Consider the following 24,726-nt stretch of genomic DNA (forward strand, 5'->3'; position numbering starts at 1 on the left):
ATATATTCTTAAGATTTTATGTTTCAGTGTACATCTGTATCACGGGCTCTAGAGCGCAGGCTCAGTAGTTGTGGCACGTGGGCTTAGTTGCTCCGCAGCATGTGGGATCTTCCCGGACCAGGGATCGAACCTGGTAGGACTTCCCTGGTGGCGCAGTGGTTAAGAATGCACCTGCCAATGCAGGGGACACGGGTTCAAGCCCTGGTCCGGGAAGATCCCACATGCCACAGAGCGACTAAGCCCGTGTGCCACAACGATTGAGCCCGCGCGCCACAACTACTGAAGCCCACGCGCCTAGAGCCCATGCTTCACAACAAGAGAAGCCACCGCAATGAGGAGCCCACACACCGCAACAAAGAGTAACCCCCGCTCACTGCAGCTAGAGAAAGCCTGCGTGTAGCAACAGAGACCCAAAGCAGCCAAAACTAAATCAATCAATAAATTTATAATAAATAAATAAAAGGTAAGGTTCACGAATTTCTTTTTCGATGCTCTTCTTTTCTTTGTGTAGATCTGAGTTTCTGACCTATGTTATTTTCGTTCTATCTTTTATTTTCTGCATTTTGAGAATGATATGCCAAGGTATGGTATTTTTGGCATTTATCTTGCTTGGAGTTTTCTGCACTTCCTGGATTTGTGGTTTGGTGTCTGACATTAATTGGGGAAATTCGCAGTCATTGCTCCAAGTATGTCTTCTGTTTCTTTCTCTCCTCCTCCAGGTATTCCTGTTGTGCATATGTTACACCTTTTATAGTTGTCCCACTGTCCCTGGATACTCTGTTCTGTTTTTTTTTTAAATATATAGTCTTACAGTTCTTTTTTAAAAAATGTTTATTTACTTATTTAATTATGTATTTATTTTGGCTGCGCCAAGTCTTAGTCGCGACAAGTGAAATCTCTTCTGTTTTTTTTTTGTCAGCCTCTGAGAACAAAGGCTTTTTGGTTTTCAGTTTTGGAGGCTGCTACTGAGATCTCCTCACGCTCAGAGACTCCTTCCTCAGTCATGTCCAGTCAGGCCCATCAGAGACGTTCTTCATTTCCATTTAGGCGCTTTTACCTCTAGCATCTCTATTTGGTCCTGTCTTGGGATTTCCGTCTCTCTGCTTACGTTCCCCACCTGGTTTCACGTGCTGCCTGCTTTGTCCACTAGGGCCCTTAGCATATCCGTCATGGTTGTTTTAAATCCGTGGTCTGATAATCCCAGGATCCCTGCCACACGTCTGGTCCTGATGCGCTCTCTGTCTTTTCAGAAGAGTGGCGTTTTGGCTTTCGGTACGCCTTGTGATTTTTTTTCAGGATAGTGAGTACACGATGTACTGGGTGGAAGGAGCTGCCGTCAGTAGTCGTGTGGCGAGGTGTGGGGAGGATGCCCTCTGTGGTCCTGTGATGGTCTCAGTCCTTCGGTGGCCTGTGCCCGTGGACTGTGAACATTACAGGTGTTTCTCGGTTTTTCCTCCCCTCCCCCTTAGATGGGACAGGCTGTGTGGAGGGGCCTGGAGGTGGACGTTTCCCTCCCCCAGGTCAGTTAGGGTCTGCTGGAACCCCAGCAGCTTAGGTTCTGGTTAGCTGGTTCCTCCTGAGGGCAGCCTTGTTAAGAACAGACTGCTTTGTCGTATTTCAGAGCAGTTCCTTTTCCTCTCCCCCTGCCGGAAGCATGAGGGGATTTTTCTCCAATATTTACTGTGAGTAACCGTTAGGGTTCTTGGAGGTAAATCTCACAAATTTGTGGGGCCCCAAAGGCTGGGTCGCCCTGGAGTTTTGATCTCGGACCTGTCCACGCCGAGCCTCCAGCGGGTGGTCACTTTCAATTCCGGCCTCCCTGCCCGTCACTGGGTCCCGGGCACTTTCTGCCCCGGTAAGTGGCAGTTAAACCTGTACCTGCCCGTCTCTCTCCGGTTCTCGGGGTGGCAGTTTGCCCTGGGCCTCTTTCCCTTACGGATCTAAGAGGAGGAGTTGCACAGCCTTTCACTCATTGTCGGGACAGAGTGGCAGCTTAGGAGTTCAGCTCATTTTCTGGTTTAAGCATTTGAGGCCATACATTTTCCTCTAAGTATCATTTTTGCTACTTCCACGTATTTTGACATTATTTGCTTCTGAACGGTTTTTTATTTCCATTTTGATTTCTTGTTTCGAAACCCAAGAATTATCTAGAAGTTTGTTTGATTGGACTCTCATTCTTCTGCTTGGTCATGATCTGTGTCGCTCCCGAGGCGGGGGGGGGGCTTTCTGCCCCTCTGCGCGGGGCAGGCCCTGCCCCCGGGCACCAGCCTAGTCCTGGGAGGTTTCCCCTGCTGCCCGCCAGCGCGGCAGCACATGAGCGGCTCTCTTCTGCCTGGGAGCTGCCACAGGGGGTGCCCTTGCCACCGCTTCCACGCCCAGGTTCCCTGCGCCCTCTCCCTCCACCCTTTGGTCTTTGCCTCCGCCCCTGCCAGTGGACCGCAGACCGCCTGCCTGTCCGCACGTCTCTGTCGGCTCCAGTTAATGAGCAGAAACACTGGATTCCTCCAGGGCAGAGCTCCAGGTCCCCTGGCCTTCGGGACTCAGGCTGCAGCCCTGATGCTGTCACATCACATCTCAGATGGACGTTTCTATGTGTGGCGTGAGTGCTGTGGTGACAGGACACAACTCGTACCCATGCTGCACCATTGTGGTCATAACATGGGGCCTTTGGTCAATGGCATGTGGCCGGCAGGGCGGCGTGGCCTTGGAGACTTCCCACTGGGACCGTGGCTCCGCCTCCCGTTGTGAACCTCCCCTCGAGCACTCAGGTGTCCAGGCTGTGGGTGACCACACCACGTGCTCTCCCACCCTGCCCCAGGCAGCCCCGCTGCACCGCTGGGCCTCCCCAAGCCCACCCTGACCCTCCGGCGACATGGTCAGAGCTCTGAACACTCCGGCCTCTTAACTGCCAGGCCATCCACGGGAGCACTGTGGTCTCCCGGGCCTGGGTCCGCGTCTGCGCATCCGAGGCCTTGACTGACACAGACTGACTGCACCAGCCGTGAGCCCGTGCAACTTGCACGTGTGTGCGGATATTCTCTTTCTTTTTCTTCAGGTGTTGTTGGAAGAAGCAAAGGATCTGCTTTCTGACTGGCTGGATTCCACGCATGGCAGTGAAGTGAGCGACAATTCTATTTTCTCCAAACTGCCCAAGTTCTGGGAAGCGGAGTTCCACAAAGACATGGAAGCCCTGAACGTAAGTGTCGCCGACTGTCTTGGCCTTGCTGTCTTGGGCTGAGGATCCCCCATGAGCAAAAGGCCTTGTGGGATCCAGACCGTTTCATTCTGCAAGTAAATTCAGTTAAAGATGAGAGCGGGGTGGGGGAGGGGCTTCTGGGCACCCGCAGCTGCTGCTGCGGTTCTTGAACCAGGACGCTGTCATCATCCCCAGGTCCGCCCTCCAGATGTCCTAACCCGCGTGAGTGAGTATGTGCCGGAGATCGTGGACTTCGTCCAGAAGATTGTGGACAACGGTTATGGGTGAGCTGGAGGCCCTGCTCAGGGCTGCGCAGCACGCCAGGACGGTTTTCCAGGGAGAGCGGCTCTCCTCTGGCTCCAGACCGGGAGCAGGAAGCGCACGGTTTTGTGCTCAGGGCGGTCGCGCCCCGGGGCTCCCGTCACAAAGCGCCACGCAGCGGGCAGCTCAAACCGCAGAAGTGTCAGCGCTCAGCTCCAGGGGTCCCTGTGGGTGTGCACACGTGCCGCTCGACCCTCCCTTCGTGTCCCGATCTCTTCTTATAAGGACACCGGTCGTACTGGCTTCGGGCCCCACCCTGATGGCCTCAGTTTAACTTGACTCCCTCTGTAAAGACCCTCTTTCCAAACACGGTCAGACTCCGAGGTGCTGGGGGTCTGGACTCCAGCATGTGGATTTGGAGGACACGGTTGAGCCGTGACCTCGCCTTATCGGCAGCCGCTTTCCCCTGTGCCACTTGGTTCTCAGCTTCCCAGTTGCTTTGTACGAGAACCCTCTGGGTTTTCCTTGGTAGTGGCGGCCATTCAAACAACTATTTAGCTGTACGGAGGCCATGTCTTTGTTCCAGGCAGGAAGGGGAAGCAAGAGGGCGGTGCTGGCTACACCCAGCCTGTCCCCGAAGCCCCCGGCTGATTTGGTCACACAGCTTGGGGCCTAGTCCAGGACCTGGGGCCACCCCTACCCAAGGGGCTGGCCAGCACCTCTGCCCGGGCCCGAGGCCTGCCCTGGGGACCACAGTGAGAGATGCTGTAGGTACCACCTGGCCCCTGGTCCACTGGGAAGCTCCCAGTTAAGGCCACGCGTCACCAGGTCCCCAAAGCAGCACGCTGTTGCGCGTGGGCACCTCCAGGTCTTTGGAGACGCAGGCCACATGGTGTGGGCGCTCAGAGCCTTCCTCGTGTCGGCTCCCAAGGCGGGTGGGCTTTATCCTTGCCGGGCCGGGATTTGGCCCCAGGTTACCGTCCTCACCATCTGCCTGCGTGGAACGCTTTTCAGGTCTCTGAGTCAGCGTTTTCAGAAACAGGCAGCAAGTGGACGTGTGGACGGGGGCCAGGCGTCTGTGTGCTGATGCCAGGCCCCCGCCCAGGAGAGCTGCCACCCCACCTCGCGCGAGGTGAGGCGGGCGGGGGCCTTGGAGCAGCAGGAAGCGCCCGGCACAGGGACCGGGCCGTGGGTTCTCGCGAAGAGACAGCAGCTCCTTGGCACTCCCAGCCCAACGTCACACGGTCACCGTGGGGCAACTCCAGACTGCCAAGCTGAGTGACATGGGCAGGGCCGCGGCGAGAGGAGACAGGGCATCCCGGCCTGGAGTAATCCCCATGCTTCCAGGAGGCAGAGCCTGGCGGGCCGGGCAGGGGGTGGCGTGTAGACAGAGGCAAGGGCGGCACTCGGGGTGGTGACACCCAGGTGAGGGGCAGGGCGGAGGGACAGGCTGTCGGGGAGTGTGGAGTCCCTGCCCCGGCCCCTCTCAGCCCACACAGCAGCTCTGTTTGAACAGCTTCCTGGCCGCCCTGCAGTGTGGCCGAACCAGGGGAGGCTTGCGGCTGGAGCAGGTGCCCCGACGGCCCGCGGGTGTCCAGGTCGGCCCGCGAGCGCCTCGTCACACCTTCCCCAATGGCTTTGTTTTCCAGCTACGTTTCAAACGGGTCCGTCTACTTCGACACGGTGAAGTTTGCCAACAGTGAGGGACACTGCTACGGGAAGCTGGTGCCCGAGGCCGTCGGGGATCAGAAAGCCCTGCAGGAGGGGGAAGGTAAACGGACCGGCTCGAAGTCAGAGCCAAGTGGAGCCGCACGATCAGGGTCACCTAGGTTCACGGGGACCGTGGTTTTTCACCTAAAGGGATTTTAGGAGCTCTGTACGCTAAGCCCCTGAAATGTATTTTTACTTAAGAAACAGAAGAGTGAGTGGCTGCAGTGCCATCCTGAGAAGCGTACAGACCTCGGGGCCTCGGCCATGGGGTTGGACTTTGCTGATCTCTCGGCACCCAGAGCACCCAGGCGTCGGGCGGGCTGTGCTGGACCCCCAGGCGGGTGTGTGGAGAGGAATCAGAGGGTGCTGAACGAGGGCTCACTCACCCACGGGGGCAGCGGGGAGCCTGCGGAGGGAAACCCCCAGGGTGCTTCGGTCGAAGGCGTGCGGTACACCCAGAAAGGGAGTAGACACAAGATTGTTTACTTACCGATCCCACGAGGAGGGCTGGAGGTGGGCACTGGGCGGGGAAGGGCCGTCCCCCGTCCCAGGGCAGGAGCGAGCAGCTTACCTGTAAGGCGGCTGTGGGAAAGGGGAGGCAGGAGCTTGTGGCCAGAGTCTGAAGCCCGGCCCTTATCTAGAAGTCCGGACTGTGGGTGTGGGCAGGGCTGTCCTGCCGTGAGGAGCTCGGGCAGCAGCTCAGAGCGGCTGTGTTCTCAGCGCAGCGAGTGTGACCATGTATAACGACAGCCCCAGGCCCATCTTGATCCAGACGTTTTAAACAGAGACACAGTGCCTTTTCTGGACCAGGCGGGATTCTGCTTGTCTTTCATAAGTGTTTACTTTCACCCCCTCAGTGAATCGCGGGGAGCAGTGCAGGGGCTGCTCTCATGCTGCCGGACACACGCTGTTTATCCACCAGCGTTTCTGGGAGGCACTATGGACATAAAAATGCTCATCTTTTTTTTTTTTTTAACCACGGGTACAGTTTTCACATTTTATCGTCCTTACATTGATTGATTGATTGATTGATTGAGATAAAGGATGTTCTTTTTTTTTTTTTTTTCTTTCTTTGACTGTGTTGGGTCTTCGTTGCTGCGTGCGGGCTTTCTCTAGTTGCAACGAGCGGGGGCTGCTCTTCGTTGCGGTGCGCAGGCTTCCCATTGCGGTGGCTTCTCTTGTTGCGGAGCACGGGCTCTAGGCACGTGGGCTTCAGTAGCTGTGGCGTGCGGGCTCAGTAGTTCTGGCGCGTGGGCTTAGTTGCTCTGTGGCATGTGGGATCTTCCCGGACCAGGGCTTGAACCCATGTCCCCTGCATCGGCAGGTGGATTCTTAACCACTGCACCACCAGCGAAGTCCCTGTCCTTATTTAAAGGTCACCATTAGGTATACTTAGAGCATAAGTATATACCAACCTCATGTCCAGATTTTCAAAATGTGAAGATAAATGGACAGGTAGCTGTAAAGATGTGATGTATTAGATGTTGTAGAAGATATTAAACAATTAGAGGGTCTAGTGGGTGGTAAACTTCTGTCTGTATGCCCTTGCACGGTCAGTGGCCAGGCAGACCTGTGAATTTCCGGGCTGCGGTTGGAGGAGACACCGTCCAGGACTGAACTGAAGTCCTGGGTTGCTGACAGAGTCTCCCCAGACTTCAGGCCTTAGACAGACTCAGGAGTCTTTGTCAGGACACAAAGGCAGCTTCACTGTACAGGTTACAGTGCCGTCAACGTACGACTGTATGATGTTCATACGTTTTGGTCAAGTATCTTCACCTCAAGGGCTCTGTTCTAAAGAGATACCAGAACCTAAAACAGGACAACACAGAAACATGGAGGAAAGACAGACCGAGTTAGTTTAACAGCGTGACCATCCGACCCGACGGCGTTTCAGACTCTCGGCCGCTGAGCAGGGCCAGGCATCGGAGGCAGACCACTCAGGTCATGGGGCGCACGGTGGGAGAGCCGTGTCAGGGGAGCAGAAATGACACCAAGAGGGAAAGCAGAGGGATCGTGTGGTTTATCTCGTCCCTAAAACATCAGGAGCAAATAGGTATTGCCAGGTAGGGGCGTTTGTGTCGAGTGCAGAGTGGGGGAAGGGTGTGTGAGGTGGAGCAGATCCTCTGCTACAGAATTTCTCAAAGTTAATTTTTAAAGTTAGATACATTCGTGAGTAACTATGTTCATTGTAAAGAAAAGTTTAAAACCTCAAGGTACGTTATCTGTCCAGTAAGGGGTGGGTCAAAGAGAAGGTCCCGGCGCCAGGTCAGATTACGTTTTTGAACAACTGCCATCGCCGACGCCATGGTTAAAATGCGCACGGCGAGAAAATAGATACAAGACCAGGGTGGCGCTTGTCCTGTTTGTTGGATGTGTCTGTGTTCTTCTTACATGGATTAAAAAACCCACAGACCCACAAATCAAGACACCAACGTGTTAGTAGTAGTTATCCCTACGTTTCCAACTGTGGCACTTTTCCTGGTTCTTTGTCGTGTTTTTTAAGTATTCTGCGTTTAGGGCCTGTTTCACCGTCACAGTCTTTGTGTTCAGCGGTGCCTCCGTCTGCACTGTGTCCCTCCCAAAGTGGCCTTTTTCCAGTCGTCCTGCGTTTGCAGCCTGGACAGGAGAATGAGAGTCATTCCTGTTCTGGAGTTTTCCAGCAGGCGCCCTGGTGAGGCCCTTTAGGGCCTGAGTGCCGGGCAGAGGCCCCATCACCCAGCAAGCAGCCCCCCCACCTCCCCCCTCGGGGATGCTCCGCCTGCGGGCTGGGCTGACCAGAGGGTGTTCATTTTCAGGCGGCTGATGTGTCCACGGCACCAGCACGTGGTCTGGGGAGGTCTCCCGTGGGGCCGTGGATTCCCTTTCTGGCTGGCTTCGTCTGCGTTCACGGGGGTGTGGGGAGGGAGAGGGGAGGATCTTCCGAGGAAACTGAACTTGGCCCACGGAGCAGTGCTCCCTTTCGCTCTTGGGTTCAGACTGGTCCATAGCCTCCTTCCCGCGACTGCCCTGTATGGACACGGGAGGACCAGCGAGTGTCCTGATTTGCCACCTCCGGGCTGGGGAGGCCACACACAGCAGCCTGGTCGCCCTTATGCCCCCCAGAACCACAGCCAAGAGGCCCGCCGGGTGTTAGTACAAGATCCCGCCTGCGCGAGCCCGGGTCCCCGAGGCAGGCCCATGAGAAAAGCGCCTCACACTCTGGGCCAGGCGCTGTCGTTGTCCTAGACGAGGGGCCGAGGTGGGGCGGCAGCGGAGGCGGGGGGTGCGGGTCCAGGTCCGGGGGTCGTTGCCCTCGGACGCCGGCTCGTGAGGCCGTGGCTTCTGAGCTTGCGGTTAGGGCTTCGTAACTAGACCCTGGGCAACTCCAAAACCTGGTCACAGTCCGCTTGAGGGAGTGCTTGACCAAGTGAACAAACAAGTGCCTGAATCGTCTCCGGACCGAGACAATCCCATCCACCGAGCACCCGCCTCCCCTGTGTCCGCAGGCGACCTGAGCGTCTCGGCCGAGCGCCTGAGTGAGAAGCGGTCCCCCAGCGACTTCGCCCTCTGGAAGGCCTCCAAGCCCGGGGAGCCATCCTGGCCGTGCCCCTGGGGAAAGGTGGGCGCCCGGGCCTAGGGCCGTCACCCCCCTCCCTTCCTGGGACTTGCATCTTCCCCTCCACGGCTGGGGTGGGGGCACCGGACCGCCTCGGAGTCCCCTCTGTCCCGACAGTCTCTGACCCGGGGTACTAGGGGACGGATCCGCCCTCCGACATCCCCTGTGACAACAGTCCTGGTGGCCCAGAGCTGCGGGAAGGGGTGTCGGGAGCGGGGGGTTCCTCGGCCTTCGCGAAGCTTGTTGTGACCTTTACAGCCTGGGGCCCCATTCGTCTTTTCGTGTGTGGGACTTGACCCTCGTTCCCATAGAGCTCAGGGGTTCTGAGGGGCGTGGACAGGGGAGCGAGTCCCGGCCCGTCACGGGGGGTCAGGGCGCTCACCACGTTTGGGTCCCTAGGGGCGTCCAGGGTGGCACATCGAGTGCTCGGCCATGGCGGGCACCCTCCTCGGAGCCTCAATGGACCTTCACGGAGGGGGCTTCGACCTCCGCTTCCCCCACCACGACAATGAGCTGGCGCAGTCGGAGGTAGGGGCCGAGGTCGCCGTCCTGGGCACGGTGGGGGGGCGGCGAGGTGCTCCCCAGCAGAGCCTGGCCTCCACGTCAGGGGCTCCGAGCCGCGTTGTTTAGTCCGGCTCGTGTGTGGGCAGCCTGGCCCCTGGCAGCACAGGCCTGGATTCACACCGGACGGCACTCCTGCACGTCAGGTGCCCAGAAAGCGGCCGGCACCCTCTGTGCGGCCCGCAGCGGCACCCCTGACCCCCGCTCCCGCCCTGTCCACTCAGGCCTACTTTGAAAACGACTGCTGGGTCAGGTACTTCCTGCACACGGGCCACCTGACCATCGCCGGCTGCAAGATGTCCAAGTCGCTCAAGAACTTCATCACCATTAAAGACGCGCTGAAGAAGCACTCAGGTAAAGAGGCCCGGACGCTTCTGTTGTCGGAGGCGTGGGGACCGAGCTGCTCGGGAGGGTAAGGAGCCCCGCGCCTCTCTCCCCAGCCCGGCAGCTGCGCCTGGCCTTCCTCATGCACTCGTGGAAGGACGCGCTGGACTACTCGGCCAACACCATGGAGTCGGCGCTGCAGTACGAGAAGCTCCTGAACGTGGGTCCCACCTCCCCGAGGCAGCTCTGGTCCAGCACAGTGGGAGGTGGTGCCCGCTCCCCGCGTCCCCCGGAGAGAACGGGACGCGGCCAAGGCCACTAAGCTCTGGGGGGAGGCCAGCTCCGCGCCACTTTCCCGAGACAGCTCATGTCGCGTGTGGCACCTTTCATTCAGCCCCACCCGCTGGCTGCACCTCAGGGGCCCCGAAGGCTGAGACCGGACCCACTTGTCTCGCAGGAAAACCTTTCCCTTCCCTTCCTACACCTGTGTGACATTCAGATCGCACCTGCAGTGGAGGCACGTCGGTAGAACAGCTCTTTCCCAGCTTTCTCTGGGATGGAAAGGTCTGAATGCTCTTAAAAGGAATCTTCACATTTTAGGAGTTTTTCTTAAACGTGAAAGACCTCCTCCGAGCCCCCATCGAGGTAGCCGGTCAGTTTGAGAAGTGGGAAGACAAGGAAACAGAGCTGAACGAGAGGTGAGGCGGCACCTTCTCTCCGGGGCCCACGGGCAGTCCCCGCAGCACGCCCGCCAGCGGGGAGGCCGGTGGCGCCGTCCCTCCCGTCCGTGCAGAGCCACGCTCAGGACGGGCCGCTCCGGGAAGGTCGTCCGTCTGACGCCCCCACCTTCCTCTTCCGCTTCCCGTTCAGCTTTTATGACAAGAAGGCCGCGGTTCACGAGGCGCTCTGTGATAACGTCGACACGCGCACCGTCCTGGAGGAGATGCGGGCTCTGGTCGGCCAGTGCAACCTCTACATGGCAGCGCGGAAGGCCGCGAGGAAGAGGCCCAACCGTGCCCTGCTGGAGAGCATCGCCCGGTACCTCACGCACATGCTGAAGGTGAGCCCCGCTGCGACGGCGCCAGTGCGGGCCCGCGGGTCATGGGAGCCGCGCCGCGCTGTCCTCAGGTCCTGCCGCGCCTGTGCCCGAGACAGCAAGCCCCCCGCCCCTGCCCTCGCTCCGAGCAATTTCGCCTCTTTGCCTCAGCTTTTCCCCTCCCGTCCGGAGGTCTGAAAAGCACAAGGGCTTTTTCCCACAAGTGGCCCTAACGTGTTGTTCCCCACGCCCGCCTCGTGCTGACAAGTCCTGGGTCCTCTGCAGGGGGGCTCCGTGGTCCAGCGGCTCAGGCTGGGAAGGGGCCGGAGGGGCTGCAGGAGCCAGACCTCGTCCTGGGGCAGGTGCGGGGGCACCCAGGCCTAGGTTTCCGTCCCTCCCCACCCGGCAAGGCCTTCGGCACTTCCGCCCGCCCCTCCCGGGCGCAGCGGCGTGTTTCGAGGACCAGTCCCCGCCTGCCATCTCTCAGGACCTCTTGTCCTGCATGCTTGTTTCTTCCCTAGATCTTCGGGGCCATAGAAGAGGAAAGCTCCCTGGGTTTCCCCGTCGGAGGACCTGGAACCAGCCTCAATGTGAGTAAAGCACACCTGGGCCCAGAGAAGCTCCCTGCTGGCCGCCCCGCCAATTTGGTGTTCCCTCCTGGGGCATCTGAGACCAGCAGTAGGTCCCAGCCTGCCCTGGGCCCTCCAGCCTGAGCCCCACGCGGCCAAGTCTCGGCCTGGCTGGGGAGTTGGGCACAGTCCGCCCCCGTCCTCACCGCCAGCTGTGTTGTCTTTGTGAGCTCGGTCCCAGGAGACCAGGCTGCACGGGACGGTCCTCGGCCCCCAGGCAGCTGAGCCATGGCCGCGGGGCATCACCACGGCCATGGGCATCACTAGGGCCACGGGGCGTCAGGAGTCCCGCGCCCGTGTTTCCCGGCACGCGTGCACCTGTAGGCAGACAACACGTGGAACCGTCTGTCCGGTGGGTCCATGCAAGTGAGAAAACTCGCCGGTGGTTGTCGGTGTCTCCTTCGTACTCGGCATCCGGGCAGACACACGGTTTCTTCTGCGGGAGGACCGTCACGTAGGACAGGCGCACACTCAGGTTCATCTGAGACGCGCTCACCCTCCTCCCCTGGCCAGGAACGCTCTTGAAGTATTTGGTTAGAAGGCTCATGTAAATGCTTACACGTAATGGGTCGAGTCCAAAGTAAAAAGGCAAAACCGTTTAAAAGTCCTGTTACCCACTGAGGGACGGCGCGAGGCGCCCTCTCCTGCGGACGGAGCTTAGGGGTGTTTCCCCAGGAGCCGACTTCCACCCCAGAAAACAGAACACCAGGCCCTGTCCCTGGGCCCCTTGTCAGCCTTGGAAGTGGCTGTTGCTGTGGTACTTGGTGCTTTTTAGGGAGGAAACCCACGCAGTTGCTTTGTTTTCTCGTGTAAGCAATACTAGACGTGTATTTTCTTTAAGTAGAAACACCTCGGTTAAAGGAAGTCTGCCTTTGAGCTTTAAAAAAATGCGTCCAACGTCGGATGCCTGGTGTTTCTGGCCCCCGAGCCGCCTCCGCACGCCCTTTGAAGTCAGCTGCCTGGAATAAGCGGCCCCGAGAAGCGTGGTGGGTGCCGGCTGGGCCGAAGAAGGATGGGGCCGAAGGATGGGCCCGAGGTTACACCTTTCAGAGTTCACGGATTTACTTCCAGACCTGCATTGTTTTAGGAGCAGGTCTTGAACCACCTAGTACTGAGCGGTCCACAGCATGTGCTCGGGTAGTGTAGTCAGCCGGGCCGCTGGGGGTGACGGCCTGAGGCCCTCCTCCAGGCCGACTTCAGGCGCGCTGGGCAGCTCCCCGCAGCAAGGCTCCCCTGAGGCCGTGTGCGTGTGCGGGCGGGTAGGCGTGTCCTCAGCCCACACGCGAGATTGGGCCTGCAGTGGCTTAGGCCGCGCTGAGGGCTTGGCGGCCTCACCAGCCTTTGCATTCAGTCGCTGGGATTTTGGTCACTGCACTGCCGAATGACTTAATTAAGAGGCACGGAGACCTTGCTCAAAAGTCTAGTGGAAAAATGTGGTAGATGTAACAAAAAAGGTTTTCCATAAAACTGTTATTTCTCTGGTTTGGATTCGCCCTCTTGGGTTTTCCTTTTCCAGTGGGCTTTGCGTCCCGTGGCCGCCTCTGTGTCACCGCGGGTGGTTTAGTGTTGCACAGACGTGAGGGTGCGTGTGGACAGCAGACAGTTGATGGTACACAGGCGTGTGTGTGGCCTCAGGTCGGACCCAAGCACGGCCGGGCTCTGTGGTGCCGGTCCCAGTGGAAGGGAGGCCCCAGCCCAGGAGGAACGGCCTCAGCCTCAGAAAACCATCCCTCCTGGGAACGCCCAGTGTCACCTTAGGGACGGGTTGTTTTTTTTTTTCTTGGCAGTACGCGGGCCTCCCCCTGCCGTGGCCTCTCCCGTTGCGGAGCACAGGCTTCGGATGCGCAGGCTCAGCGGCCACGGCTCACGGGCCCAGCCGCTCCGCGGCACGTGGGGCCGTGGCCTCTCCCGTTGCGGAGCACAGGCTTCGGATGCGCAGGCTCAGCGGCCACGGCTCACGGGCCCAGCCGCTCCGCGGCACGTGGGATCTTCCCGGACCGGGGCGCGAACCCGTGTCCCCCGCATCGGCAGGCGGACTCTCAACCACTGCGCCACCAGGGAAGCCCAGGGATGGGCTTTTAACAGCCGTGCGTCTGCCTGAGACAAAGGGGCTCCTGTGAGCCACTGGGCGGGGCCGCCCACAGGGCTCAGTTTGCTGGGGGGAAGGGGACCCTCAGTAAGAGGGTGCTGTCCGCACCGCCACGCGGGGCGCCCCCGTGTCCGTGAGCCGACCGTCGGGGATGGGCACGTGCACCCCGGACGCAGGTCACAACGGGGCGTCCACCAGCCACCCGTCCCTTGGCGGCCCTGCCCTGCGGCGCGTGTACTGGGCTCTGTCCTTCATAAACACGAGGGCGGCTGGTCTCTCAGTGACCCAAAACGTTCTCTCCGCAGCTCGAGCCCACAGTCATGCCGTACCTGCAGGTGTTGTCGGAGTTCCGGGAAGGAGTGCGGAGGGTCGCCCGCGAGCACAGAGGTGAGGCCGCCACGCGCCCCGTGGCCTGGGTGCTGTAGGTGACGGGCAGCACCCCTGGCCTCTGATCACTGGATCCCGGGACCCCCCCCCGCAGTCAAGTCATGGTAGCCACACACACGTCTAGACGCCAGGTGTCCCTACGGGCAGGGCAGCTGGGTGGAGCCTGGGGACACCGTGAGGGGCCAGCGTTTCCGCACCTCTTTTGTTTGTGGGGACTCGGTTCTGCTCTCTGGGGCGTCCGCAGGGTGAGGGCTGGAGGTGTCCTTGTCCCTGCCCCGCGGAGGCTCCGTGGCGACTGCACAGCCTCTGCCGGGGACAGTTCTAGGTTCTGCTCGGGGCCTCGCCAGCGGCCCTGGGGACTTGGGATGAGCTGGGATCAAACGTGTTGTCTTTGGGGCCAGTTTTGCGCAGTTGTTAAGCGGGCAGTGAGTGGCGTCGGGCAGGCAGTCTGCTTCTTACTCCGGTGGTCTGGACTCACAGATGACCACCGCGGCTAAAAGTGACCTTGCAAGGTGCCGGGCCTGGTCCAGCTGCTGTCCTCACGTTGCTTCCTTAATCCTCACGATTCGACAGGGGTGGGCAGCGAAGCCCCTGGAAGGTGGAGGCCTTGCCTGGGGTCACATGGGGGTCGGGGCAGACCCCCACCGTTGTCACCTGGTGTGCTGTGGCCCCCCCAGTCCCCTGTGTGACGAGAAGTCACACCTGGAGCTCATCCGGGCGGGGCGTCCCAGGGTGGAGCGGGCAGGGGCCAGACAGGCGGTCAGGGCGCCTCCAGAGGGGCTGCACCTCAGGGAGGAGCGAGCGGCCCGGGCCCGTCGCGGGGCCCGCAGGGCAGGAGGGCTCTGCCGACAGAGAAGAAAGAAGCCGTTTCTCCTGCAGTGCCCACAGCCCATTGGGCCAGAGAGCTCAGGCCTGGCCAGCAGGGATGTGGGATGTGGGTGTGTGGCCAGGAGAGGCTTGGGAAATTGGGAAGAAGTTAGACGGGCCGGGACGGGCACACGGTCAGAACGGGAGACCGGCACGGGGGCAGGAGCCTCTCTGCCACTGGAGAGCTGGTAGTCATTAGCTGTCGTTTTTCTATTGTGGTTAAAAATACACAATGTAGGAGTTACCACCTCAAGCATTTCTAAGTGTAGAGTTCAGTGGCCTTAAGTAACTTACATTGTTTTGAACCATCGCCCCCATCCATCTCTAGAACTTTCTATCTTCCCAAAAAACTGTCCCGGTTAAACACTCACTCCCCTCCCCTCCCCCAACCCCTCATCCCCACCGTCTACTTTCTGTCTCTGTGGATGTGACTCCTCCAGGGACCTCATGTGAGTGGAATCAGACAGCATTTGTCCTTCTACGTCTCGCTTATTTCACCGAGCGTAATGTCCTCAAGGTTCATCCACGTTGTAGCTTGGGTCAGGATTCCCTTTTTTTTTTTTTTTTTTTTTAATTTATTTATTTAATTTTTGGCTGCACTGGGTCTTTGTTGCTGCACGCGGGCTTTTCTCTAGTTGAGGCTAGCGGGGGCTACTGTTCGTTGCGGTGCGCAGGCTTCTCATTGCGTTGGCTTCTCTTGTTGCGGAGCACGGGCTCTAGGCACGTGGGCTTCGGTAGTTGTTGCACGCGGGCTCGGTAGTTGTGGCTCGTGGGCTCTAGAGCGCAGGCTCAGTAGTTGTGGCGCACGGGCTTAGTTGCTCCGCAGCATGTGGGATCTTCCAGGACCGGGGCTCGAACCCATGTCCCCTGCATTGGCAGGCGGATTCTTAACCACTGCGCCCTTCCAGGGAAGCCCCTCCCTTCCTTTTTAAGGCTGAGTAACATTCCATTATGTGGATGGACCGACATTTTGCTCATCCGTTCACCTGTGGATGGATCCCGTCTCCTTTTGCAGCATCTCCGAGCCTGCGCCCGACAAGGTCTCCCTGCTCACTGCCCATCTGTTTTCCACTCCCCTGTCACAGCCCCGCCCCACAGTAACCAGCCCTGATGGATGCAGGCTGCCCCGCCCTGAGCCTTGTGGCTCTGTGGACAGTACACACGGGGAAGGGTGCGGACCGCAGTTGCAGGGTACGGGGAGGTGCTGGCAGGGGCGTCCAGCAGATGGCCACGCAGAGACACTCTCCTTCCCTTCTAGAGCCTGGGGTCAGAGCTCCTTGGCGTCTGCAGGGCTGTGAGGTCCCCGTGGCTAGCACGCTTGGCCAGGTGCCCTGGGAAGGTCGCCCCCTTGGCCCACGTCCGGGGAAACCTATTTTCCTTTGCTGGGCTCCGTCGTGGTGGTGCAGCTGCTTCCTTCCAGAAGGGGCCCTGCCAGCCACCGGCCGCCCCATCTCTGTGCACCCACCACTGGGAGCCGGTCCACCCAGATCCACCCGTCCCCACTGCTGTCCCAGTGCCTGTTCTCCACGGGGCAGCCTCCGCTCCTGTCGGGGCCTTGCACGAGGGTCCGTCCCAGCCCCAGACTCAGTAGCCGCAGCTTCAGACCCAGATTTGCACAGCATTGGGAAGACCCCAAAAGCCTTGGCTTCGCTCACCCTGGAGGCAAGCTCCCTGCCTGTGCTCTTCTTTTAAGGTTGCATTAGCTGTTCTGAGACCTTTGTTCCATATGTTTGAGAGTTGGTTTATTGAATTCCTCGAAAACATCCAACTGGGGTTTTCCCTTTAAATAAAAATAACTTACTGAAGTGAAATTCACGTAACGTAAACCTGGCCGTTTTAAAGTGAACCACTCAGTGGCGCTTAGTGCCTTCCCAGTGTTGTGCAGCCACCATCTCCTTCTGGTCCCAACATGTTTCCACCCTCCAAGGTCACGCCCCCCTCCCCCAGCCCCTGGCAGCCACCAGCCTGTGTTCTGTCTCCGGATTGACCTGTTCTGGGCCTTTCACGTAAATGGAGTCACACGTTGTGTGACCTCTTTTCTCCGGCTTCTCAGCAGAATGTTTTCGAGGTTGTCCACACCGTAGCATGTGGCGGCGCTTCATTTTTTTTTAGGGCAGAATAGTCACCAGATACGTATACCGCTTCCATGTGTCCATTCAGCCCTTGATGGGTGTTTGGGCTGTTTGCACCTTTGGTGAACAGCGCTGCTGTGAGCATGCGTGTGTAAGCGTCGGGTTGGGTCCCTGTCTTAGTTGCTTTGGGTACACACTTAGGAGAGGAATTGTGGGATCATACGGTAATTCTGTGTTGAACTGTTTCAAGACCCACCAAAGTGTTTTGCATGGTGGCTGAACCGTTGTGTATTCCCACCAGCGGTGCGCAAGGGTTCCAATTGCTCCACATCCTTGTCAGCCCCTTTTATTTTCTGTTTATTATTGTTAACAGCCATCCTGGTGGGTGTGGAGGGGTATCTCCTTATGGCTTTGATTTGCATTCCCTGATGAGTAGTGACGACGAGCTGCTTGGCCGTCTGAACGTCTCCTTTGGAGAGCTGTCTATTCAGGCCCTTTGCTCGTTTTTTTTTTTTTTTTTTAATAATTTTTAAAATAAATCTATTTATTTTTATTTATTTATTTTTGGCCGCGTTCTTTGGGTATTTGTTGCTGTGCACGGGCTCTCTCTAGTTGCGGCGAGCGGGGGCTACTCTTTGTTGTGGTGCGCGGGCTTCTCATTGCGGTGGCTTCTCTTGTTGCGGAGCACGGGCTCTAGGTGCGCGGGCTTCAGTAGCTGTGGCACGCGGGCTTAGTTGCTCTGCATCATGTGGGATCTTCCCGGACCAGGGCTCGAACCCACGTCCCCTGCATCGGCAGGCAGATTCCTAACCACTGCACCATCGGGGAAGTCCCCCTTTGCTCATTGTTATTTGGCTCATTTGTCTTATTGAGCTGTAGGAGCTCTTTCTTTCTTTATTGTGGGCACTAGACCCTTTTCAGAAATGTAAGTCAGGAGAGGGTGGAGGAGAAGGCCAGCTCCTAAAGTAACAAAAAGGTTTGGAAAGAAATCCTGGGGGGAAGTTTGAGCTCCGTGGACCAGAGCAGGTCTCAGATGGAGGTGAGGGTCGCTCTCTCAGCCTCGTGGGGGCCACCTAGAGGATGGCACCTGAGGGGCCCCAGGGAGGGGTGTCTCTCCCCTGGGGGTATGGCGGGGAGGCGGGGTTGGGCCTGAGGGTGTGGAGGGGAGTTGGTGGCAAGGATGGCAGGGCCAGCCTGCTTCCCTTCCCGTTACGGTGAGCAAGCGTCCGTCGGGCACTTGCCTGGGCCGGTGCCCTGGGGTCTCCTCAGGGCCCTGGGGGGACCCGTCTGAGCGAGGGGCCCCGAGGGGCAGAATGAGGGGAGGGCCTTGTCCCCCCAGCCCTGCTGCGGGGCTGGAACGGGCTTTTCCTTGGCTGGCCTTGGGAAGCGGGAGACTGCGCGGCTGGCTGCACGTGCGGCCGGGTCTCGGGCCTCCCCTGAGATGTGTGGGTCATCGTCCACTCGTTCATTCACCCGTGAGTGGACTTGTGGGGGCACCGGCACAGTGCTGCGGGAGCACGCTGGGTTCGGGGACACAGTGGAGACAGGACAGGTGAGTGAGTGACCACGTGGGCCGTGGTCAGTGCTGCGGGGAGGGACAGGGCAGGGCGGGAGGGGTCTGCTTTGCTGGCACCAGCAGGAGTTCCCACTGGCCCAGTTCTTCGCCGAAAGCTGAATCTGCTTCACCCGAGGTCGGGGTCTCAGAGCTGGAACGTCTGGGTGAGCCTCTCCTGACGTCTGCACGAACGTGTTTAGTTGGGCTTGAACCCATATGGGCTCTTCAAGCCCAAGTACAAACGGGCTGGCCTCTCCCTGGTCTGGCTGGGCATCAGACACCCTGGGCGCCCTCCGTGATGGCCGTTACAGGACTACCCCAGGGTCCCCCGAGCGCCTGGGCCTTCACCGGCCCTAACCAGGCGGTGCACAGGTTAACACTGTCCAGACTTGAAGGGCCCGTCCCGTCAGGCCCAGAGGCCACGCCAGTCGTCTGCTCAGCTCTGCCCACTCTGGCTGCTCCGTGTGTGCCGTCTCTCCTGGAAGAGGTGCTTCAAAGCCAAGGGGCCGGCCAGGCTCCCCGGGCCGCTGCCCGTTCAAGCCCAGCTCTGGGTGGCCACTTCCCTCGGCTGGGGCGAGGCTGGCCAGGAGCGCCAATGCCCAAGGCAGAGTGTCACCGAGGTGGGGCGTGGGTCCCACCCCCAGGCCTTTGGCCCCTTCCGATCCCTTGCTGGGCTGGGGCCCTGGACGGTGGGACGCGGCCGCCTCTCTCAGGATCGCCTCGCCAGGGCCGCAGGGGCTCGGCCTTCCCGAGTAACCGGGGAGCTCATTTCTGTGCAGCAGAATCCTAGTGTCCCTGGGCCTGCCGCCCGCAGGGCTTTCCCCAGTCCGTGCGCCTCTGGGGTCAGTGCCCGCCTCTGAGCAGGGCCCTGAGCCGGTGCACAGGCCACGGGTCCAGGGGCTGCTCTGGGCTCACCAGTGGCCGCGACGTCTGTGTCTCGGCTTCTCCTGCGTCCGTGGCCAGTGGAGCAGCCCGACCCTTCCAGAGGCACAGGGGGGCGCTCTTCCGTGGGGCCCGGGCGTTTCCAGGCCCAGTGGACTGAACCGCTTCCTCTGTCCACAGTCCCCGAGGTCCTGCAGCTCAGCGATGCCTTGCGGGACGACGTCCTGCCCGAGCTGGGAGTGCGGTTTGAAGACCATGAAGGTGGGTCCTCTGGACGTGACACCGGGTCGGGGGAGGGACCCAGGGTGGAGATTGCTTTTGAGAGGAAGAACTCCGGGACGGGTCCGAGGACGCTTCGTCTTTTATGTGGTGAACCCCCCGTGATGCGTGGTCCCGGGGGACCTGTAGTTGTATCTTCTTGGGCGTCACTGCCAGCACCTCCTCTCCCGCGGCCTGACTGCCCGGCGGCCCCGTTTCTGCGGGGCCACTGGCCGCCTTTTCTCATGGCCTGTCACTTGGGAGGCAGCCTGTGTCATGTGGATTGTCAGCAAGTTTCACAGCTCGTGTTTCGACTTGGTGGGAGTTTGAGCTGCACGGAAAATTATTGGATTTTAAACACTCAGACGCATGTCCCATTTATGACTCCTGGGTGCTCGGTCTTGAGCAGCAAGGCCCCCCCACAGCACAACTAACGTTTGACCTGTGCGAGCAGGAAGGAGGCCCCGGCTTCTCCCGGGGGCCCTGTGGGTGGGAGTGGTGTGGGCAGCGCTGGGCTCCGCCCCGTCTCACGGCTGTTGGCCTTTCAGGACTGCCCACTGTGGTCAAGTTGGTGGACAGAGATACCTTACTGAGAGAGAGAGAAGAGAAGAAAAGGGTGAGTAAAACCGCAGTGACCTGAGTTCGGTGTTTTATTTGTTTTTTGTTTTAAGTTCTTCTTCTTATTATTATTATTTTTTTATTGGCTGCGTTTGGTCTTCGTTGCTGCGCGTGGGCTTATCTCTAGTTGCGGCGAGCGGGGGCTGCTCTTCGTTGCGGTGCGCGGGCTTCTCATTGCGGTGGCTTCTCTTGTCGTGGAGCACGGGCTCTAGGCGCGCGGGCTTCAGTAGCTGTGGCTCGCGGGCTCTAGAGCGCAGGCTCAGCAGCTGTGGCGCACGGGCTTAGTCGCTCCGCGGCATGTGGATCTTCCCAGACCAGGGCTCGAACCCGTGTCCCCTGCATTGGCAGGTGGATTCTTGGTGGATTCTCAACCACTATGCCACCAGGGAAGTCCCTGAGCTGGGTGTTTATTGAAAATGTAACCATCACTGGAGTTTATATACTTTACCTTTAGGAGTGAGCGTTTCTACTCTTGTTAAAAAGTGCCAGTGTTGGGCTTCCCTGGTGGCGCAGTGGTTGGGGGTCCGCCTGCCGACGCAGGGGACGCGGGTTTGTGCCCCGGTCCGGGAAGATCCCACATGCCGCGGAGCGGCTGGGCCCCTGAGCCATGGCCGCTGAGCCTGCGCGTCTGGAGCCTGTGCTCCGCAGCGGGAGAGGCCACAGCAGTGAGAGGCCCGCGTACCACAAAAAGAAAAACAAACAAACAAACAAAAAAAGTGCCAGTGTTTATAAACGCCAGAAGGAAAGACTAGGTAGGTAACTACTTGGTAATTTTCTAAAAACAACAACAAAATGCAGCTTCTGATGAAGCACCCGTAGTACAAGGGAAGACCTGTCACCTCTGGTAAACTGCGAAGCTGACAGGTGTGCTCATACCTCGCTCTCTCCTGAAGCGGTGTCTCCCTGTCGCTGGGGCTGAATGTGTCACAGTCACATCTGCACCCACCCCCGCCTCCAGCACCGTCCTTCTCACGCCTCAGCCGTTACTACACCTTCGTGAGCAGGGCTGAGCCGGGGGCTCCGTGAAGTGGGACGGTCCCTGCTCTCGGGGACCACGACGTCCCATAGAAAGAGAGAAGCAGGAACAGGCGCAGCACCTGTCAGAACTGCTGGGCACAGCTCCCTGGGTGCGGGGCCCGAGAGGCCTTAAGAAGAGACCCCGGGGAGAGGAGTTTGGGAGACTGGGAAGGGGCCTCGACAGGTGTCCAGAAGGAGAACTGACGGGTGGGTAGGCAGTCAGGGAGAAGAGTGGCGAGGCTGGCCCTGGGCTGCGCTGGGCGCCGGGGACGCTGGTGTGGACGCCAGGAGGGGCCGAGCATGAGAATTAAGGAGCCCGGGTGCCGGGGAAGGTCTGGACGGAGTCAGGCTGGTGCGAGGTTCCAGGAGCTGGGCTTTGACCCCCGTCCAGGCCCTTCTTGGCCCCTCCGCCCTTCCATCCCGTTCAGTCACCCCCGCTGGTGTCACGTCCCCTGGGTCGGGTTCTCCCCATCCTTGGACACCGCAGCGTGTGGGCCGCCCCGGCCCTTCCCCGGAGGAGACATGGGGCTCACTCCCGCTCTCCCCCCAGGCGGCCCGGGGTGCAAAGGCCGGGCAGGGAACTCGGATCGGGCACCTCTGCCCGTGTCTTCACTGGCCACAAGGCCTTCGAGGGAGGGATTCGCCGTACACCTTCCCTCCGGTAGCTCGAGTTTCCAGCCAGGGGAGTCCCACCCCAACCCCCGTGTGTGGAGGCGCCTGGGACCGCGGCCTCGTAGGCTGTCTGCTTCCCCAGCGGGATAAGCGCCTCCGGTCTCCAAGTGGAAAAGCAAAAGCCCTCGGCACCCGTCTTCCCACCTCCCGAGCTCCGTGCCGGGTCCCTCTCCCTCCGTCCACCCTCAGCCCCTCCTGCTCTGCTCAGGTTCTCTGGTGACAAGGCGCATCCGGGGGCGGCCCCGCCCTTGACCCCTGCTCTCCGGGACCCTCCCTCCGCTTCCTCCACTGCACTGCCCACACTGCCCGCCTCTCTGGCGTCCCCCCACCCAGGTGACCTCACCCCGTCCCAGGGCCCCTTTGCCACCTGTGACCCCCGAGTTCTCTCTGGCCCAGACTCCTGTGTCCGGCCGCCTACCTGAGGGCTCTGCTTGGCCCGGAAGCACCCGAAACCCAAGACATCCAAGAGGGAACGCGTGACCTTCATTCCCCAAACCCGTTCCTCCTTCCTGTCCAGGGCACGCGCTGTCCACGTGGTGGCCGGAGCCCAAACCTCCCGAGGCAGCCTCGGGCCCCTCGTCATGGGCACCCAGCGCAGCCCCCAGGCCCTCCGTCCCTCCTGCCCGGACGCTGCCTGCCTGGTGGGAAGTAGGCTCTGGCCCCCCCCCCCGTCTCCTCCAGCCAGCCCCCGTCCCGCCCTCCCCAGCTGCCCGGGCCCCCAGGGTGGCCCTCGCCGTGCTGCCCCTGGTCCCGCACCCGACCGCAGCCCCCCGCTGCCGGGCAGGTCTGGTCCTTTTTTCATGTTGGTTGTGCTGCAGGTGGCCTCACGCGTGGTGTCCGCTCACTGCCCCGCGTCGGGAGCGGGGCTGGGTCAGAGCCCAGCCCGTGGGGATGGGCAGGGCGTCAGCAGGGGGCTTGTCCTGTCCCCCTCCCACCCAAGAGGGGCCTGGGCAGCCCCTGCTCACGGGGCGTTTGCTGTCCCCCAGGCTGAAGAAGAAAAGAGAAGGAAGAAAGAGGAGGCCGCCAGGAAGAGACAAGAGCAGGAAGTAACGTCTGCTCGCGGGCAGGCTCCTGGCGGAAACGCACTGTGACCCCATGCCCTGCCCCCTGTGCCTCCTTGGGACCCAGCCAGGCGCCCCCTCTGCCTCCGTCCCCAGCGGTGCCCCCTCACCCCCTCACATAGTGCCCCAGGGAGGCCGGGAGCCCTGGGCAGGGACAGACGTGGCCGCGAGCTCCAGGACGGCTTCTGTGGCCTTGATCCTGCTGTGCTGCGTGCACGGCCGTCCCCCAGTTCCTGCAGAAAACACCTGGCTCCCTCCTTTCACTTCCTCTGCCCAGCTGTCGCTCCCTGAACCTGGGGGCTGGGGTGGGAGCCGACACGGGGTCACGGGCGTGGGTCCCCACGCGGGCTCGGAGCAGTGACCCCACGTCTGTGTTCCAGGCGGCAAGGCTGGCCAAGATGAAGGTTCCGCCCAGCGAGATGTTCTTGTCAGAACGCGACAAGTATTCCAAGTTCGATGAAAATGTAAGAAATCCTTTCTTTCTTTTCAGAATGTTGTTAGACCATTAAATCGGGATGACAGGGGTTTTCAAACATGGCTGAGAAGAGTCTCTGTCCAGGGTGCTGTTTGCAGGAAGGCGGGCTTATGTGGGGCTGTTTCAGGTCCAGCACTTGCAGCCCAGTGCCCGGGGCCGCCCCTCCCTCACCGCGGCACCAGAGCTGGGCCGGTTGATGGATTTGCAGGGACTCACCCCACAGACAATCCAGAAGGGCCATGGCACAGATGTGCCCATTGCTCCAGGGGCTCTTCAGCGTGGCTACTCATGGCCTCTTGGCCTCGAGACCCTCAGGCCTCCCTCACTGGTCTTGTACGTATTTGCTCGTATCAGAACCACGTCGACCCTGGTGGGGAACGGTGCCCCTCACCCCTCAGGCAGGGGGACACCCCAGGATGGTCGCTTCCCAGAGGCTAGGACGGGCACCTCGGAGCAGTGCGCTGGGTCCAGAGCGGGGCGGGGAGTGGATGCCGGGCAGGCGGACTGGCCCGGTCAGTGGGCTGGATGCCCGCGGTGACCGCCCGTGCTCTCGCCTTTCAGGGCCTGCCCACACACGACGCGGAAGGCAAAGAGCTGAGCAAAGGGCAGGCCAAGAAGCTGAAGAAGCTCTTCGAGGCACAGGAAAAGCTGCACAAGGAATATCTGCAGCTGGTTCAGAACGGAAGCATCCCGTGAAGGCGGGGCCGAGGCTCTGCACCGCACCGGGGGCACCAGCTCCCCCCGCCCCGGGGACTCTGCCCCCCGCTGCAGGCGTGTTTACAGTGCTCCTCGGGGCCTAAGTTAAGGATTCTGTCCGGAGAGGTCTGGGCCACCTTCGGCTCTGAAACGTCAGTAATAAAATCTTCCAAACGCGAGGCCGGGCTCTGTCTGCCGTCACCCTGCACGGTCAGCGCTCGCGGCGGCCCGGCTGGGCTGCTTGGTCAGCAGGTCACGACACGGGAGTTCAGGCCACCGAGCGGCTTCAGCGAGGACTGCCCCCCCCAACCCTGCCCCCGTGCAGATGGCTGTCGGCTAATCTCTGGTGTGTAGGCGCATTCGGAGGCATTTGAGTGGGAAAAAGACAGGCTCAAACTGGCAGAGCCCGCTGGCGCCGCACACAAAGGCTGCTCGGCCGGGCGCCCGGGTCCTGCTGGGTCAGCTCGGCGCCCTGTCTCTGCAGCGATTCCGCGGGCGGGCGGGCCGGCTCAGCACGGCTGGCGATGAGATGGGCGGAGGGGGCATCTCAGCAGCGCAGGGCAGAGATGTCCCCAGGTCCCAGCCAGGAGACCGTGTCCTCACTTCCGGGGCTGAGAATCCCCACCTGAGCTCCAGGCCTGGATGGAGCAGGGCGGCAGCGAGCCGGGACCGGCTCCACCTGCAGAAGCGCGGGGCCAGGTCAGATCCGAGAGAACCCGCGATGGAGCCCTCGGGGCCGGGCCGACGGGCTGGGAGACGCCATCC

At 60.4% G+C, this 24,726-nt stretch overlaps 1 protein-coding gene across 5 annotated transcripts in view; it reads left to right on the plus strand.

The window, feature by feature from the left end:
- CARS1 (cysteinyl-tRNA synthetase 1) overlaps positions 1-24,140 on the plus strand; it is a 49,650-nt gene extending 25,510 nt beyond the window's left edge. For all 5 annotated transcript variants that reach the window (XM_024133248.3, XM_028478533.1, XM_028478534.1 and 2 more), the window contains 16 exons: positions 3,056-3,196; positions 3,392-3,480; positions 5,107-5,228; positions 8,653-8,765; positions 9,162-9,290; positions 9,548-9,677; positions 9,764-9,867; positions 10,248-10,345; positions 10,518-10,707; positions 11,205-11,273; positions 13,707-13,788; positions 19,345-19,425; positions 19,971-20,038; positions 22,716-22,775; positions 23,171-23,254; positions 23,827-24,140. In XM_024133248.3, the coding sequence (XP_023989016.1) occupies positions 3,056-3,196; positions 3,392-3,480; positions 5,107-5,228; positions 8,653-8,765; positions 9,162-9,290; positions 9,548-9,677; positions 9,764-9,867; positions 10,248-10,345; positions 10,518-10,707; positions 11,205-11,273; positions 13,707-13,788; positions 19,345-19,425; positions 19,971-20,038; positions 22,716-22,775; positions 23,171-23,254; positions 23,827-23,961 (1,695 nt within the window). In that variant the 3' untranslated portion in view covers positions 23,962-24,140. The remainder of the gene's footprint in view (positions 1-3,055; positions 3,197-3,391; positions 3,481-5,106; positions 5,229-8,652; positions 8,766-9,161; positions 9,291-9,547; positions 9,678-9,763; positions 9,868-10,247; positions 10,346-10,517; positions 10,708-11,204; positions 11,274-13,706; positions 13,789-19,344; positions 19,426-19,970; positions 20,039-22,715; positions 22,776-23,170; positions 23,255-23,826) is intronic.
- Positions 24,141-24,726: the final 586 nt, after the last annotated feature.

Source organism: Physeter macrocephalus, chromosome 18 (assembly GCF_002837175.3).
Source record: "Physeter macrocephalus isolate SW-GA chromosome 18, ASM283717v5, whole genome shotgun sequence".
In the NCBI taxonomy this organism is placed as follows: domain Eukaryota; kingdom Metazoa; phylum Chordata; class Mammalia; order Artiodactyla; family Physeteridae; genus Physeter; species Physeter macrocephalus.